The sequence below is a fragment of the Hyla sarda genome, chromosome 1 (genome assembly GCF_029499605.1).
Source record: "Hyla sarda isolate aHylSar1 chromosome 1, aHylSar1.hap1, whole genome shotgun sequence".
Classification (NCBI taxonomy): Eukaryota; Metazoa; Chordata; class Amphibia; order Anura; family Hylidae; genus Hyla; species Hyla sarda.
The window spans coordinates 336,239,318-336,253,356 of record NC_079189.1 but is presented as its reverse complement, the minus strand read 5'-3'; the positions used below and the strand labels follow the sequence as shown (position 1 = coordinate 336,253,356).

At 46.1% G+C, this 14,039-nt stretch overlaps 1 protein-coding gene across 1 annotated transcript; it reads right to left on the bottom strand.

Annotated features, from left to right (window-relative positions):
- Positions 1 to 8,473: 8,473 nt before the first annotated feature.
- On the bottom strand, positions 8,474 to 13,649 carry LOC130307089 (E3 ubiquitin-protein ligase TRIM32-like). The gene is made up of 3 exons (XM_056552154.1): positions 13,589 to 13,649; positions 12,477 to 13,016; positions 8,474 to 10,374 (listed from the first exon to the last, which is right to left on the bottom strand). The coding sequence occupies exons 1-3, from the start codon at positions 13,628 to 13,630 to the stop codon at positions 10,012 to 10,014; spliced, it is 945 nt and encodes a 314-aa protein (XP_056408129.1). The 5' UTR covers positions 13,631 to 13,649; the 3' UTR covers positions 8,474 to 10,011.
- Between the last annotated feature and the right edge of the window lie 390 nt (positions 13,650 to 14,039).

Genomic DNA, 14,039 nt, shown 5'->3' with positions numbered 1-14,039 from the left:
CGCTCGCCTCATCCTCGTTGCTGCAGCGCCCCGGTCAGATCCACTGACCGGGTGCGCTGCGGTCCCGCCTCCAGCCGGGATGCGATTCGCGATGCGGGTGGCGCCCGCTCGCGATGCGCACCCCGGTCCCCGTACCTGACTCGCTCTCCGTCGGTCCTGTCCCGGCGCGCGCGGCCCCGCTCCCTAGGGCGCGCGCGCGCCGGGTCTCTGCGATTTAAAGGGCCACTGCGCCACTGATTGGCGCAGTGGTTCCAATTAGTGTGTTCACCTGTGCACTCCCTATATTACCTCACTTCCCCTGCACTCCCTTGCCGGATCTTGTTGCCCTTGTGCCTAGTGAAAGCGTTCCCTTGTCTGTTCCTAGCCCGTGTTCCTGACCTCCTGCCGTTGCCCCTGACTACGATCCTTGCTGCCTGCCTCGACCTTCTGCTACGTCCGACCTTGCTTCTGCCTACTCCCTTGTACCTCGCCTATCTTCTGCATCTTCAGCAGTCAGAGAGGTGAGCCGTTGCTAGTGAATACGACCTGGTCACTACCGCCGCAGCAAGACCATCCCGCTTTGCGGCGGGCTCTGGTGAAAACCTGTAGTGGCTTAGAACCGGTCCACTAGCGCGGTCCTCGCCAACCCCTCTCTGGCACAGAGGATCCACCTCCTGCCAGCCGGCATCGTGACAGTAGATCCGGCCATGGATCCCGCTGAAGATCCTACACTGGTCGCCCAGCTAGCCCTAAAGATCGCCCAACGAGATCAACAGCTGGCATACTTGACCTCCGAGGCACTGCGTATTCAGTCACAGATACAGCAGCTGCAGCCGCAGATACAGCAACAGCTACAGCTGCAACTACCATCTCCTCCGCCGGCTCCTGCAACTCCTCCGCAGCAACCGGCCGTTCCTAACCCCTGCTTGTCCCTGCCGGACAAATTTGGCGTAAAGATCGCCCAACGAGTTCAACAGCTGGCATACTTGATCTCCGAGACACAGCGTCTTCAGTCACAGTTACAGCAGCTGCTGCCGCAGATACAGCAACTTCAGTCACAGCAGCTGCTGCCGCAGATACAGCAACTTCAGTCACAGCTACAGCTGCAACAACCATCTCCTCCGCCGGCTCCTGCAACTCCTCCGCAGCAACCGGCCGTTCTTAACCCCTGCTTGTCCCTGCCGGACAAGTTTGATGGGGACCGCAATGATTCTGCCACAGCCACAGTCCAGTCCTTCTTCGCTGAGGTCCGTGGTGTCTTCGAGGAGCCTGCCCGAGCTTCTTCTGCCGAGATTGCCCTGCTGAACCTGGAACAGGGTGTTTCTTCCGTTGGCGAGTACGCCATTCAGTTCCGTGCTCTTGCTTACGAGTTGTCCTGGAATAGTGAGGTTCTCTGCGCGACCTTTAAAAAAGGCCTATCCAGCAACATTAAAGATGTTCTGGCCGCACGAGAGACTCCTACTGACCTACATGAACTCATTCATCTTGCCACTCGCATTGACATGCGTTCTTCCGGATGGCGTCTGGAGCTCCGCCTGGATATGGACTTTGTTCGCACGAAGCGTTTTTTCTCCCTGGCTCCTCTCTCCTCTGGTCCTCTGCAATCCGTTCCTGTGCTTCCCGCCACGGAGGCTATGCAAGTTGACCGCTCTCGCTTGACACCTCAAGAGAGGACACGACGCCGCATGGAGAATCTTTGCCTGTACTATGCCGGTACCGAACACTTCCTGAAGGATTGTCCTATCCGTCCTCCCCGCCTGGAAAGACGTACGCTGACTCCGCACAAAGGTGACACAGTTCTTGATGTCAACTCTGCTTCTCCACGCCTTACTGTGCCTGTGCGGATATCTGCCTCTACCTTCTCCTTCTCTACTATGGTCTTCTTGGATTCCGGATCTGCAGGAAAATTTTTTTTGGCCTCTCTCATCAACAGGTTCTACGTCCCCGTGACCAGTCTCGCCAGACCCCTCTACATCTATTGTATTAACAATGAAAGATTGGACTGTCTCATGTGTTTCCGCACAGAACCCCTCCTAATGTGCATCGGACCTCATCACGGAAAAATTGACTTTTTTTTCCTCAGGTTCTTTGGCCCCAAGAAGAGGGGGAGACCCAAGGGGGGGGGTACTGTTACGCCGAGCGCTCCGGGTCCCCGTTCCTCCCCGGAGCGCTCGCCTCATCCTCGTTGCTGCAGCGCCCCGGTCAGATCCACTGACCGGGTGCGCTGCGGTCCCGCCTCCAGCCGGGATGCGATTCGCGATGCGGGTGGCGCCCGCTCGCGATGCGCACCCCGGTCCCCGTACCTGACTCGCTCTCCGTCGGTCCTGTCCCGGCGCGCGCGGCCCCGCTCCCTAGGGCGCGCGCGCGCCGGGTCTCTGCGATTTAAAGGGCCACTGCGCCACTGATTGGCGCAGTGGTTCCAATTAGTGTGTTCACCTGTGCACTCCCTATATTACCTCACTTCCCCTGCACTCCCTTGCCGGATCTTGTTGCCCTTGTGCCTAGTGAAAGCGTTCCCTTGTCTGTTCCTAGCCCGTGTTCCTGACCTCCTGCCGTTGCCCCTGACTACGATCCTTGCTGTCTGCCTCGACCTTCTGCTACGTCCGACCTTGCTTCTGCCTACTCCCTTGTACCTCGCCTATCTTCTGCATCTTCAGCAGTCAGAGAGGTGAGCCGTTGCTAGTGGATACGACCTGGTCACTACCGCCGCAGCAAGACCATCCCGCTTTGCGGCGGGCTCTGGTGAAAACCTGTAGTGGCTTAGAACCGGTCCACTAGCGCGGTCCTCGCCAACCCCTCTCTGGCACAGAGGATCCACCTCCTGCCAGCCGGCATCGTGACAACCAGGTATGTAGTTAGCCAGGTATTTAGGTAGCCAGTAACCCCTTAAGGATACAGCCCAATTTGGTCTTGAGGTGAGGTCAATTTTATTTTTGCGTTTTCATTTTTTCCTCCTCGCCTTCTAAAAAATCATAACTCTTATATTTCCATCCACAGACTCATGTGAGAGCTTGTTTTTTGCGTGACCAATTGTACTTCATAATGACATCCCTCAGTTTACCATAAAATGTATGGCAAACACAAAAATGTATTATTTGTGTGAGAAAAATTTGCTGTACATTTTGCGGTAAAAATGGCATGTTTTCTTTATTCTGTGGTTCAATGCAATTAAAATGATACCAATAATTACATGCTTTTCTATTATTGTAATGCTTTAAAAAAAAAAAAAAAAAAACTTTTTACACACAATAAATATGTTTAAAATTACCTTATTTTGACCCCTATAACCTTCTCATTTTTCCGTATATGGGGCTGTGTGATGGCTAATTTTTTGTGCCATGATCTGTAGTTTTCTTTTTGCACCACATTTGCGTATATGGGACTATATGATCGCATTTTACAATTTTTGGGCGAATGTGATGTGACCAAAACACAGCAATTTTTCAGTTTTTTTTTTTTTTTACGTTTATGCTGTTCACTGTACCTCCGACACCACAATAGCTCTGATCAGTATTATCGGCAATCTTCCCTGGTCTGCTCAATGTCAAAGCAAGCAACAGAGGCAGGAGAAGGGACCTCTGTCTGTCATTTTGGATGAATGTATCCCCGCGGCAATGCCGCGAGCCATCCGATCGTATGTCAGAACATTGCTGTGCTGATGTCTGCCATTAACTCCTCAGATGCCGTGATCAATACAGATCACGCATCTAAGGGGTTAATGGCAGACATCAGCGCGATCGCTGATGTCCGGCATCACCGGTGGGTGCTTAGCTGCTGATAGCAGCCAGGACCTGCCATGCATGATATGAACACCGATCTGGTGCTCGCATCATGTACAGGCATAAATGTACATCCTGGTGCGTTAAATCCCATTGCATTAAGATGCACTTTTACGTCCATTGTCCTTAAGGAGGTAATTTAGTTAGCCAGGTATAAAGGTAGCCAGTTATGTAGTTAGCCAGGTATGTAGGTAGCCAGGTATGTAGGCAGCCAGATATGCAGGTAGCCAATAATGTCGTTAGCCAGGTAGTTTGCCAGCCAGGTAGTAGCCCCCCCCCCCCTCCCCTTTGTGCCAAGTTGAAAAAAAGTTAAAGAAACGAACGCAGACACACCACCTAAAGTCCAATGCAGCAGTCAGGTTTGCACAGTCCAACCGCGCCCTTCTTCCTCCACAGTGCAGGCGCCGATGAGTGACAAGGGCAGAGGACACGCTCTCCTGTCAGCGTAAGCCGCAAGCCTTCGGCTTATGCTTTGCAGCTTTCAGCATACAGGGGAAAGCATTGCTCGCTTGCCTGGGGATCATAAACGAAAGAGGCAGAGCAAGTGCCAGGGCTATGGGGCCCACACCCAGGGCTATAGCCCTGATTTAAATAAGGAGAAAAGGCCTTATTGCTAAAGAAGAATAAGTGCACTATTCTTACAGACCTGGCATAGTCAGCGACAGACTAACGTCTGGGAATTTCCTTTTTGCTTGCACAAATAACCCAAGGAAATGAAAGTGAGGGAAGGGATCTTTGCCCAGTTCACCATGGACCAACCCCGTGAAGTCTCCTGATAGCTTGCTCAGTTACTTTGCACTTAAAAGCTAGTGCAGTGTTTCAGTCACAAGTCTAAATCCTGCAACTAAATTGCATCCCAATACAGTGAAGAACACGCTGGGCTATTCCAGAGATTCAGTTAAAGGCGTGCCTCCAGGTCCAACAAGGCCATTGATTAAATAAGTGTCTGCCCTCCACATAGCAATATCAATTATATATATATATATATATATATATATATATATATATGTGTGTGTGTGTGTGTGTGTGTGTGTGTTTGTTTGTTTCTTTTGAGCCCAGGTTTTTAGAATTTTCTGTTTTGCTAATATGGCAGACGTGGAGGCCAGCAATTCCTAGAATGCATCGCAGGGAGTGGAGGGTTGATCTGGTGACCAAGATAAGCTGTCATTACTGACTGTAGCATTTCCGTGGTCAATGACTGGGAGCACAATTATTATTATTTTCCTACTATCCACAAGCAGATGCTTCGTGTGTAATTACACTGTTGTGCAGTAGATGGCAGCACTTTGATGTAAAACTACTATTAATTTGCCTTTAGTTGCTTTGGCTTTTCAGTAAAGCAGTATGTTTGTTTATACTATTTGTGTTTTATATTTATCAGTGAAATTAATGCATTTAATCACAGACATGAACACACACACAAAAGCCCTTTCTATAGTTAGATCTTACTCATGATACTAATGTATTTCAGTAGGGTTATGTACACTGACATATAAAGTTCACCTAAAAAACAAAAAAGGCACTGTACTCCTTTCTTTTGTATTGTAATACTATTGTATTATTATGTTACTGGATGACATAAATAAACTATCCAACTGTAACAAATGAAAAGAGGCCTTTGGTTGGACGGAAAGCATCTTCAAAGGGATGAAACTTTGCAAATGTCCCAGAAATAGTTTTTAAGGTGGTATCTTACTCTATCACACAACACTAAATGTTAAATGATATCTACAGCGGTATATAACTTTTCCCCCTATACGCAGGATAGGGGATAAGTGTTTGATCGCAGGGGGTCTGACCACTGGGACCTCTGCAATCTCCTGTACGGGGCCCCAGCTCTGCCGTGGCTCTCCCTGTAAGGAGGCATGTGGGCCACAGCATGCCGCCATGGCTGATATGCCCTCTACATGTATGTCTATGGGAGAGGCAGAAGTGCAGCGTTCATGCATCCCCACCTCTCCCATAGAGCTGAATGGAGGGAGCGTATGTGTTGACCTCTTAGTGAGGTCGACGACACAAGCACTAGCCACGCAGAGCCGTGGCAGTGCCGGTCCTTGTACAGGAGGTCACAGAGGGTCCCAGAGGTCTGACCCTCCCCATGATCAAACACTTATCCCCTATCCTGCAGTTAGAGAATAAGTTATCTACCGTGCAGATCTCCTTTACATTTATTTACACCAATCATTGTTGGAGAGGTTGGTATCTACTTTCATATGTGGTGGTATTGTTCCATTGTACACCCAAAACAAATCTATGGCCTGACCCAGCTCTAGCTTTGTGTTTCCTAATATCCCAATTATTTCCCCTAACACCAGAGTAGTGTTTGGTTAGTAATATACTGATGGCAGCTAGACTAACTATAGCTAAATCGTGGAAACTTCACTCCCCTTTCATTAGAAGATATACATTGGTTAATTTCTCCACCACCAATAATCCCCCTCATACCCCCCTAAGAAAGAGACAGCAGGCCAAGATTAGATTTGATTAGGTGGGGTTACGACCACAGCATTTATTTATAAATAACACAAAAATAAGGCATTATATTACCAAACAGTGCAACGCCAATGGTCTGAGCATTGTGCTACCACTGGACTCCCTGTGAGCAAGTCCACCTTAAAACTTTATTCCAACATTATTTTAATATTAATGAACCTCCAGCTGTGACTTTGGATGTAGAAGAACTTCAGATACAGAACTACAAAAACACATAAAATAGCATTGATAACAAACAACTTAAAGCATCTTTTCTGAATCGTGCTGCAATGTTCATGATTTTTCTAGATTACATTTTAAAATAAGCAATGTGAATTCAACTTGAGAAAAAACAGACATAGTCGCACATCCACAGCATGCACCTTGATCTAATGCTTCTCAGCAACACATTAAACAAACAGGTCGTTAGTGTACTTTATGATCATGAAGTGCAAGCCCACTAGCGACGTCACGGCCACCTGTAAGTAGTGGGTCCCTAGCATACCTACATAAAATGGCGCTGCACTGAGTGGCGACCACCACCGCCCCAACACCAGTGCCCACAGGGGGAACGACCCAACTAGCAGAGCAGCCCCAATACCACTCAAACCAGTCCCTGGGCCACGCCACCCCACAGACACGGCGCTGGTGCAGCAACAGATGCCAAACAGCACCGCACCAGGGGGAACAGATGTAAAAAGCTCACTCACCATGTGCTCTCAGTATGAGACTGGGAGGCTGCCAAGAGGAATAGGGCCCTAATGCAGCTTCCTGACAATACTGGGAGCACATAGTCAGTGAGCTTTTTACATCCGTTTCCCCTGGTGCGGTGCTGTTTGGCGTCCGTTGCTGCTCCGGTGCGGTGTCTGTGGGGTGGCGCGGCCCAGGGACTGGTTTGAGTGGCATTGGGGCTGCTCTGCCAGTTGGGTCATTCCCCCTGTGGGCACTAGTGTTGGGGCGGTCATGGTCGCCACTCAGTGCTGAACTATTTTATGCGAGGGATGCTAGGGATCCACTACTTACAGGTGGCCGTGACTTGGCTAGTGGGCTTGCACTTCATGATCATAAAGTACACTAACGACCTGTTAGTTTAATAAATGTTGCTGAGAAGCATTAGATCATTGTGTATGTTGTGGATGTGCGACTATGTCTGTTTTTTCTCAAGTTGAATTCACATTTTAAAATCAGCGCCTACATGCCTGAATGTGGAGCTGTTCTCCCTGCTCCCCACCGTATATCATTATGCAGTAGGAGATGAAGCTTCCCGCTCAGTCTCCACACCACCTAACTTCAGCTCATGACCCAGTGCCATAGAATCACATTGGGGTAATTCTTTAAGAGGGGTGCAAGTGCATGTCGTTTTACCCCATTATTTTGTGTGGTGGAGACTGTGTCAAATGTATTACATGGCGCAGGGCATGTGATTAATGTGGTGCTGATTACATTTCTTACTTCAGCACTTTGTATGGTACTCCCTCTGCGACTTTTTAACTAATGTGACAAAATGTGCGACTTTTAAATAAAATTGTCCACAGTCGGTTTTGTAAGCCAAGACAGGGCTGGTGTAGATTTACGCCTTAGTTAGCACAGTTTCTTCAGATCAGTAAGAAAATGTGATATTTGGTGAAATCAAAGGGCATGGAGTTTGTTTATGGGTTTAATACCGAGACTATAATAAAAGTACCATGTGTGAAGGAAGGAGGCATTATGAAGAGTGAAGACAGGTGTCATTGGGCTTAGAAACAACCCTCCTCCCCCTTACACCAAGCTCCACATTTGCATATACCAAAGACCAGGAACTACTGAAAGAGGTTGTGCACTGCCCTAACTTTCGGAGCTCCGCTCACAGTGTCCAGAAGTTCATTACTCCGAACGCTGTGTGCGGGCTTCCGTGTTTGCGGCCGACGGGCGTGACATCATGCTCGGCCCCTCGCCCGGCCCCCTCGTGATGTCGCGCCCGCCCCCTCTACCAAAGTCTGTGGGAAGGGGGTGTGACAGCGGTTGCGCCCCCTTCCCATAGACTTTCGTTGAGGGGGCGGGCGAGACGTCAAGAGTGTGCAGGCGAGACATTGCGAGGGGCCGGGCGAGGGGCCGAGCGTGACGTCACGCCCGGCGGCCGCGAACACGGAAGAGACTTGGCTTAGCCACTTCTACTACAGTGGGGCAAAAAAGTATTTAGTCACTCAATTGTGCAAGTTCTCCCACTTAAAGAGATGAGAGAAGCCTGTAATGTTCATCATAGGTATACCTCAACTATGAGAGACATAATCAGAAAAAAATCCATAAAATAAGATCATAATCTGATTTTTTAAATAATTTATTAGCAAATTATGGTGGAAAATAAGTATTTGGTCACCTACAAACAAGCAAGATTTCTGGCTCTCAAAGACCTGTAACTTCTTCTTCAAGAGTCTCCTCTGTCCTCCACTCATCACCTGTATTAATGGCACCTGTTTGAACTTGTTATCAGTATAACAGAAGCCTGTCCACAACCTCAAACAGTCACACTCCAAACTCCACTATGGTCAAAGAGCTGTTGAAGGACACCAGAAGCAAAATTGTAGACCTGCACTAGGCTGGGAAGACTAAATCTGCAAAAGGCAAGCAGCTTGGTGTGAAGACTGTAGGAGCAATTGTTAGAAAATATAAGACATACCAGACCAATGATAATCTCCATCAATCTGGGGCTCCACGCAAGATTTCTCCTGTGGTGTCAAAATGATCACAAGAACGGTGAGCAAAAATCCCAGAACCACATGGGGGGGGGGGGGGGGCGCTAGTGAATGACGTGCAGAAAGGTGGGACTAAAGTAACAAAGGCTACCAGCGGTAACACACTACGGCATCAGGGATTTCAAATCATGCAGTGCCAGACGTGTCCTCCTGCTTAAGCCAGTACATGTCCGGGCCCATCTGAAGTTTTCTAGAGAGCATTTGGATGATCCAGAAGAGTAGTGTGAGAATGTCATGTGGTCAGATGAAACCAGAGTACCAGAGATGCATCCAAAGAACACCATACCTACTGTGAAATATGGGGGTGGAAACATCATGCTTTGGGGCTGTTTTTCTGCTAAGGTACCAGGACAACTGATACATGTAAAGGAAAGAATGAATGGGGCCATGTATCGTGTGATTTTTGGGTGAAAACCTCCTTTCATCAGCAAGGGCATTGGAGATGAAACATGGCTGGGTCTTTCAGCATGACAATGATCCCAAACACACTGCCCAGCCAATGAAGGAGTGGCTTCGTAAGAAGCATTTCAAGGTCCTGGAGTGGCCTAGCCAGTTTCCACGTCTCAACCTCATAGAAAACCTTTGGAGAGAGTTGAAAGTCTGTGTTGCCCAGCGACAGCCCCAAAACATCACTGCTCTAGAGGAGATCTGCATGGAGGAATGGGCCAAAATACCAGCGACAGTGTGTGAAAACCTTGTGAAGACTTACAGAAAACGTTTGACCTCTGTCATTGCCAACAAAGGGCATATGACAAATTATTGCGATGAACTTTTGTTATTGATCACATGCTTATTCTCCACCATAGTTTGCAAATAAATTCTTTAAAAATCAGACAGTTTTTATGGATTTTATGGATTTTTTTTTTCTCATTATGCCTCTCATAGTTGAGGTATACCTATGATGAAAAATGACAGGCCTCTCATCTTTTTAAGTGGGAGAACTTGCCCAATTGGTGGCTGACTAAATACTTTTTTGCCCCACTGTACATAGTTGACCATATTAGAATGCCCAGGAGTTTAATCTTTATCTGCGCTTTTTTCACCCAAGTTTATAATGCTATTTCCTGTTTATATTTGTACATTTTCACACTGTGATGGTAACAGTCAGTAACAACTAGAAGGCCGTTCTTTGTTACTGTGATCCCACAGGGACCCTCCAGGTCTTGTGTCACTACTAGAGCAACCAAAGATGAGTCCGGATTAAACATGATGATATTGTTCTTTCCTTTATCTGCTACCAGAAAATTACTATCTATATCCACACAAACTCCAGATGGGTTGATAAAATTGAAATGGTTGCCATACTTGGGTCCAATAGTTTTTTTGATTGTATGTTCATTGTCTATAATCTTGAGGCAGCACCCTGTGTGTTGTCCAAAAAGTTGTCCTTCTGTCACCAGCAATTCTTTATCCTAAAGAGAGACATTTTAAAAATACATGAATATCTGGACTACTACTGTGTCCTACAAACTTCAAAGAACCGTATTTTTTGCCATATAAGACGCTCCAGCATATAAGACGCACCCAATTTTAAAGCATGAAAATCTAGAAAAAAAAGATTCTGAACCTTCAACCTGCAGACCTCCAGATATTGCAAAACTACAACTCCCAGCATGCCCGGACAGCTGTTGGCTGTCCGTGCATGCCAGGAGTTGTAGTTTTGCAGCATGTGGAGGTCCGCAGGTTGAAGACCACTGGTATAGGAGGTAATGTGTCACGTGTCCCTGCCTCTCCGGACCCGTCACCGCTGCCCTGGGTGTCACCCTCCATCGCTGTCGCCGCATCCCCGGGGTGTCCCCGTCGCTCCGGAACATCTCTGCTGCCCGGTATCCTCGCTCTCCATCGCCGCCATCATGTCGCTACGCACGTCGCTCCTATTGGATGACGACGTGATGGCGACAAAGGAGAGCGCCGGCAGACATCGAAGAGGCAGGTAAGGTCCCTCCCGGTGTCCTGTAAGCTGTTCGGGATGCCGCGTTTTCACTGCGGCAGTCCCGAACAGCCCGACTGAGCAGCCGGGTTAGTGTCACTTTCGCTTCAGATGCGGCGGTCAGCTTTGATCGCTGTGTCTGAAAGGTTAATACAAGGCAATCGTGATGTCCTGTATAAGCCGCGGGTCCCGGCCGTCGATGGCCGCAGGGACCACCGCGATAGGACAGGTTTCCCCCCCACAGTTTTGGGAAAGAAAAAGTGCGTCTTATACAGTGGAAAATACGGTAGGTGTTAAAGAGCATTCCCACATAAAATAGAAAAAAAGTAATTAGGTTTTTAAAGAATGCTATTTTCCTATTCTGATTGGTTATTGGTTGTTCACTAGTCATTTATATATTTTTTATATAGGGTAGTTTACGCTGACCTCATTGCTTCTGTGTTTAGAAGGTGATTTATATTTTTTGCAGTACAGCCTAACTAACCACAATAGAAAACTAACACAAATACCCACAAGCATTATGCTGCCCATCCCAAGAATGATCTGTGCCTCATGAGCATGTTTTGTTGGCAAGATAAAAATGCTACACAGTTCAGATGGTATACAAGACACGTTGTATCAAGCCTTTGCTTTATCAAGTAGGGACTGGTATAAACAACAGAACTGCAGACTCTTTGCACATATCAGTTTGACAACACCCTAGACTAATCATACAGGAGATATGCAGGGTAGATAAGAGTCATTTGAATGGTTCATTTTCATGACTAGAAAATGTGCCACATGACAAAGATCAAATGTTATGCAACAATGGCATAAAATGTATTGTTCAGCTTAAAGGAGTACTGTAGTGGGGTATGTCTTATCCCCTATCCGAAGGATAGATCGCATGGGGTACGACTGTATGGTGGTAACTGTATGGTGGTATTCATATATACCTCCAATAAATATTGTTTGTATGGCAAATATGATGAATATTAAAGGTACAGTGAACCAAAACATATTATTTATCACTGATCTTATCAATTATTATTATCAACCAAAAATTTACATATCATGACAATATTCCGCTAGAGCAAATTGGCCTTTAATGGGGTGTATTCTGTCAAATGGCCTAGGCCAGCATGGACTGCAAATATGGGCCTTAAAAAAAGTGCTCTCCAAAAGTCATACCTGACTATAGCATTACAGAAAATAGAGATAAGCAGAGCACACAATGTGCAAAATGACCTTGCTCCCACACTAGACTGGTAAGACATTATAGTGCTATGGCCAGTAGCAAGGAGCTGGCAGGACTCTACCTAGTTTTCTCCTTTTAAAATGTCTGCAAAAGTCAGTGCAAATCCTCAAAATTGAACTAAGGTAATAAAAGATATTAGAGACAGGATTTTCACAAACATAACACTTTTATCACACATCATTTATCATGCAAATAAACCTGGTGAGCATTATATCTACCATTATGTTATTACTTTTCATTTATTTGTCTTTTTGCTTTTCCTTATATCTTTGATATTATTCTGTATATTTAGACCATTTTTGGAATCAAAAATATCATTTTATGCACCATCAATAAGGAGGCCATACCTTAGTAACTGCAATATGCTCTGGTCTATGAAGACCCTCCACAACATTGGTTTTCACAACAGCATTCATTCTCCAATCCACTCCAACAATGTGGACTTTACCCCCATCAGTCCAATCTGTCACCGCAATACTGTGGGAGTTCAGTATAGCCATCCCATAAGAATGTTTCCAATCTGCTTTGGAGGACTTTAGGAGATGGATCATTTCTCCTTCTTTAGAAAAGACTTTAATACCCTTATATCCATTGGACACCAGTAGAAGACCTTGTTCTGTACACACCACATCGCCAAGGCAGTTGCTAGTGTCGGAACCATATGTGAATGCTTGCTTGTGTTGACCGTCAGGCGAGAGGATCTGAATTTTTTGATTTCCACTGTCTTTTATGGCAAGATCCCCATCTGAAGTAACCGTCACACTGGTTGGCCAAATAAATTTTCCATCCTCAGAGCCGTAACTTCCCAGCTCTTCAACAAGACTATTGTAGTAAATTCTTTGTATGCCTGAAAGCTTCCAATCCTTATCAAAGTCATGCATGGCTTTCTAGAAGGAAATTAGTTTTATTGAAATATCACTGGGATGTACAAATGCAATTGCTTTCAGATTCCTTGTTCTCCTGCATGCCTATGCCTTAGGGTATGTTCACATAACGGAATTTCTATGCGGAATCCTGCGGATATATTCAGCTCAGAACAGTTGTAGTGAATGGAATTTCCACTGTCCCATTCACACATCAGATTTTCCCCTGTAGGAATTTTCATGGCGGAAATTCTGCATCCTGGATTCCGCATAAAAATATGAACATGTCAGTTATTTTTGCGGAATTCCACAGCAGTCATTGGGACTCTGTGTGGAATCTGTGTGTTGAGCGCAAGAAATTCTGAATAAGTTCAGCACTAATTCCGCGCACATTCTGCACAGAAGACGCAAAAATCCCACTGCCAGCATGGCAGAACGGAATTTGAGAAGAGGCAAAGTAATTCTGTTGTGTGAACAAAGCCTAATAATGATGGTGGTAATATTAAAAGTGCAATGGATTGTATTAAAAACGAATACAGACTATTTCTAGAAAGTATACGAAAATTGATACGTGCATGGAGGAAAACATTCAATACCTCTTCTTCATCCAGCTCCTGCAAATAGTAAGAATCTAACATGGTTTAAGCTCAGTTTCCTTATGGGGAGCATGAAGAAACACAAGAGAATGCAAATATTAGTATGAAAAACATTTTATGTAAAGATGATGTATGTGTAAATGAAGAACTTGTACATTTAGTTACATTCTTGAAGGGATTTATTGGTTTATGGTATAAATAATGAAGCATAGATATGGTCCATATCCATGTTTCTATGTAATATACTTTATATTTCTATGCTACAAACAATTATTTGCTTACCTATTTTGCTGCAAACATCCCCAAAGACAGCGACCAGAAGCAGTTGTGAATGAGCAGGCTTGTGCTTTATCTCTTATCCCTATGTAGTTACCATGGAGCAATACCTGAGAGAATGGCCCTGCACTCTGCTGATACACATCAGAATATCCAATTTGTTCACCTCAGATAT

Bases quoted from the DNA above. Each gene is read 5' to 3' on its own strand.
- LOC130307089 (XM_056552154.1), bottom strand. From the start codon at position 13,630: ATGTTAGATTCTTACTATTTGCAGGAGCTGGATGAAGAAGAG. The intron at 13,017-13,588 runs GTATTGAATGTT...ATTTCCTTCTAG, and splicing joins AGGAGCTGGATGAAGAAGAG to AAAGCCATGCATGACTTTGA. The intron at 10,375-12,476 runs GTATGGCCTCCT...GTCTCTCTTTAG, and splicing joins AGCATATTGCAGTTACTAAG to GATAAAGAATTGCTGGTGAC.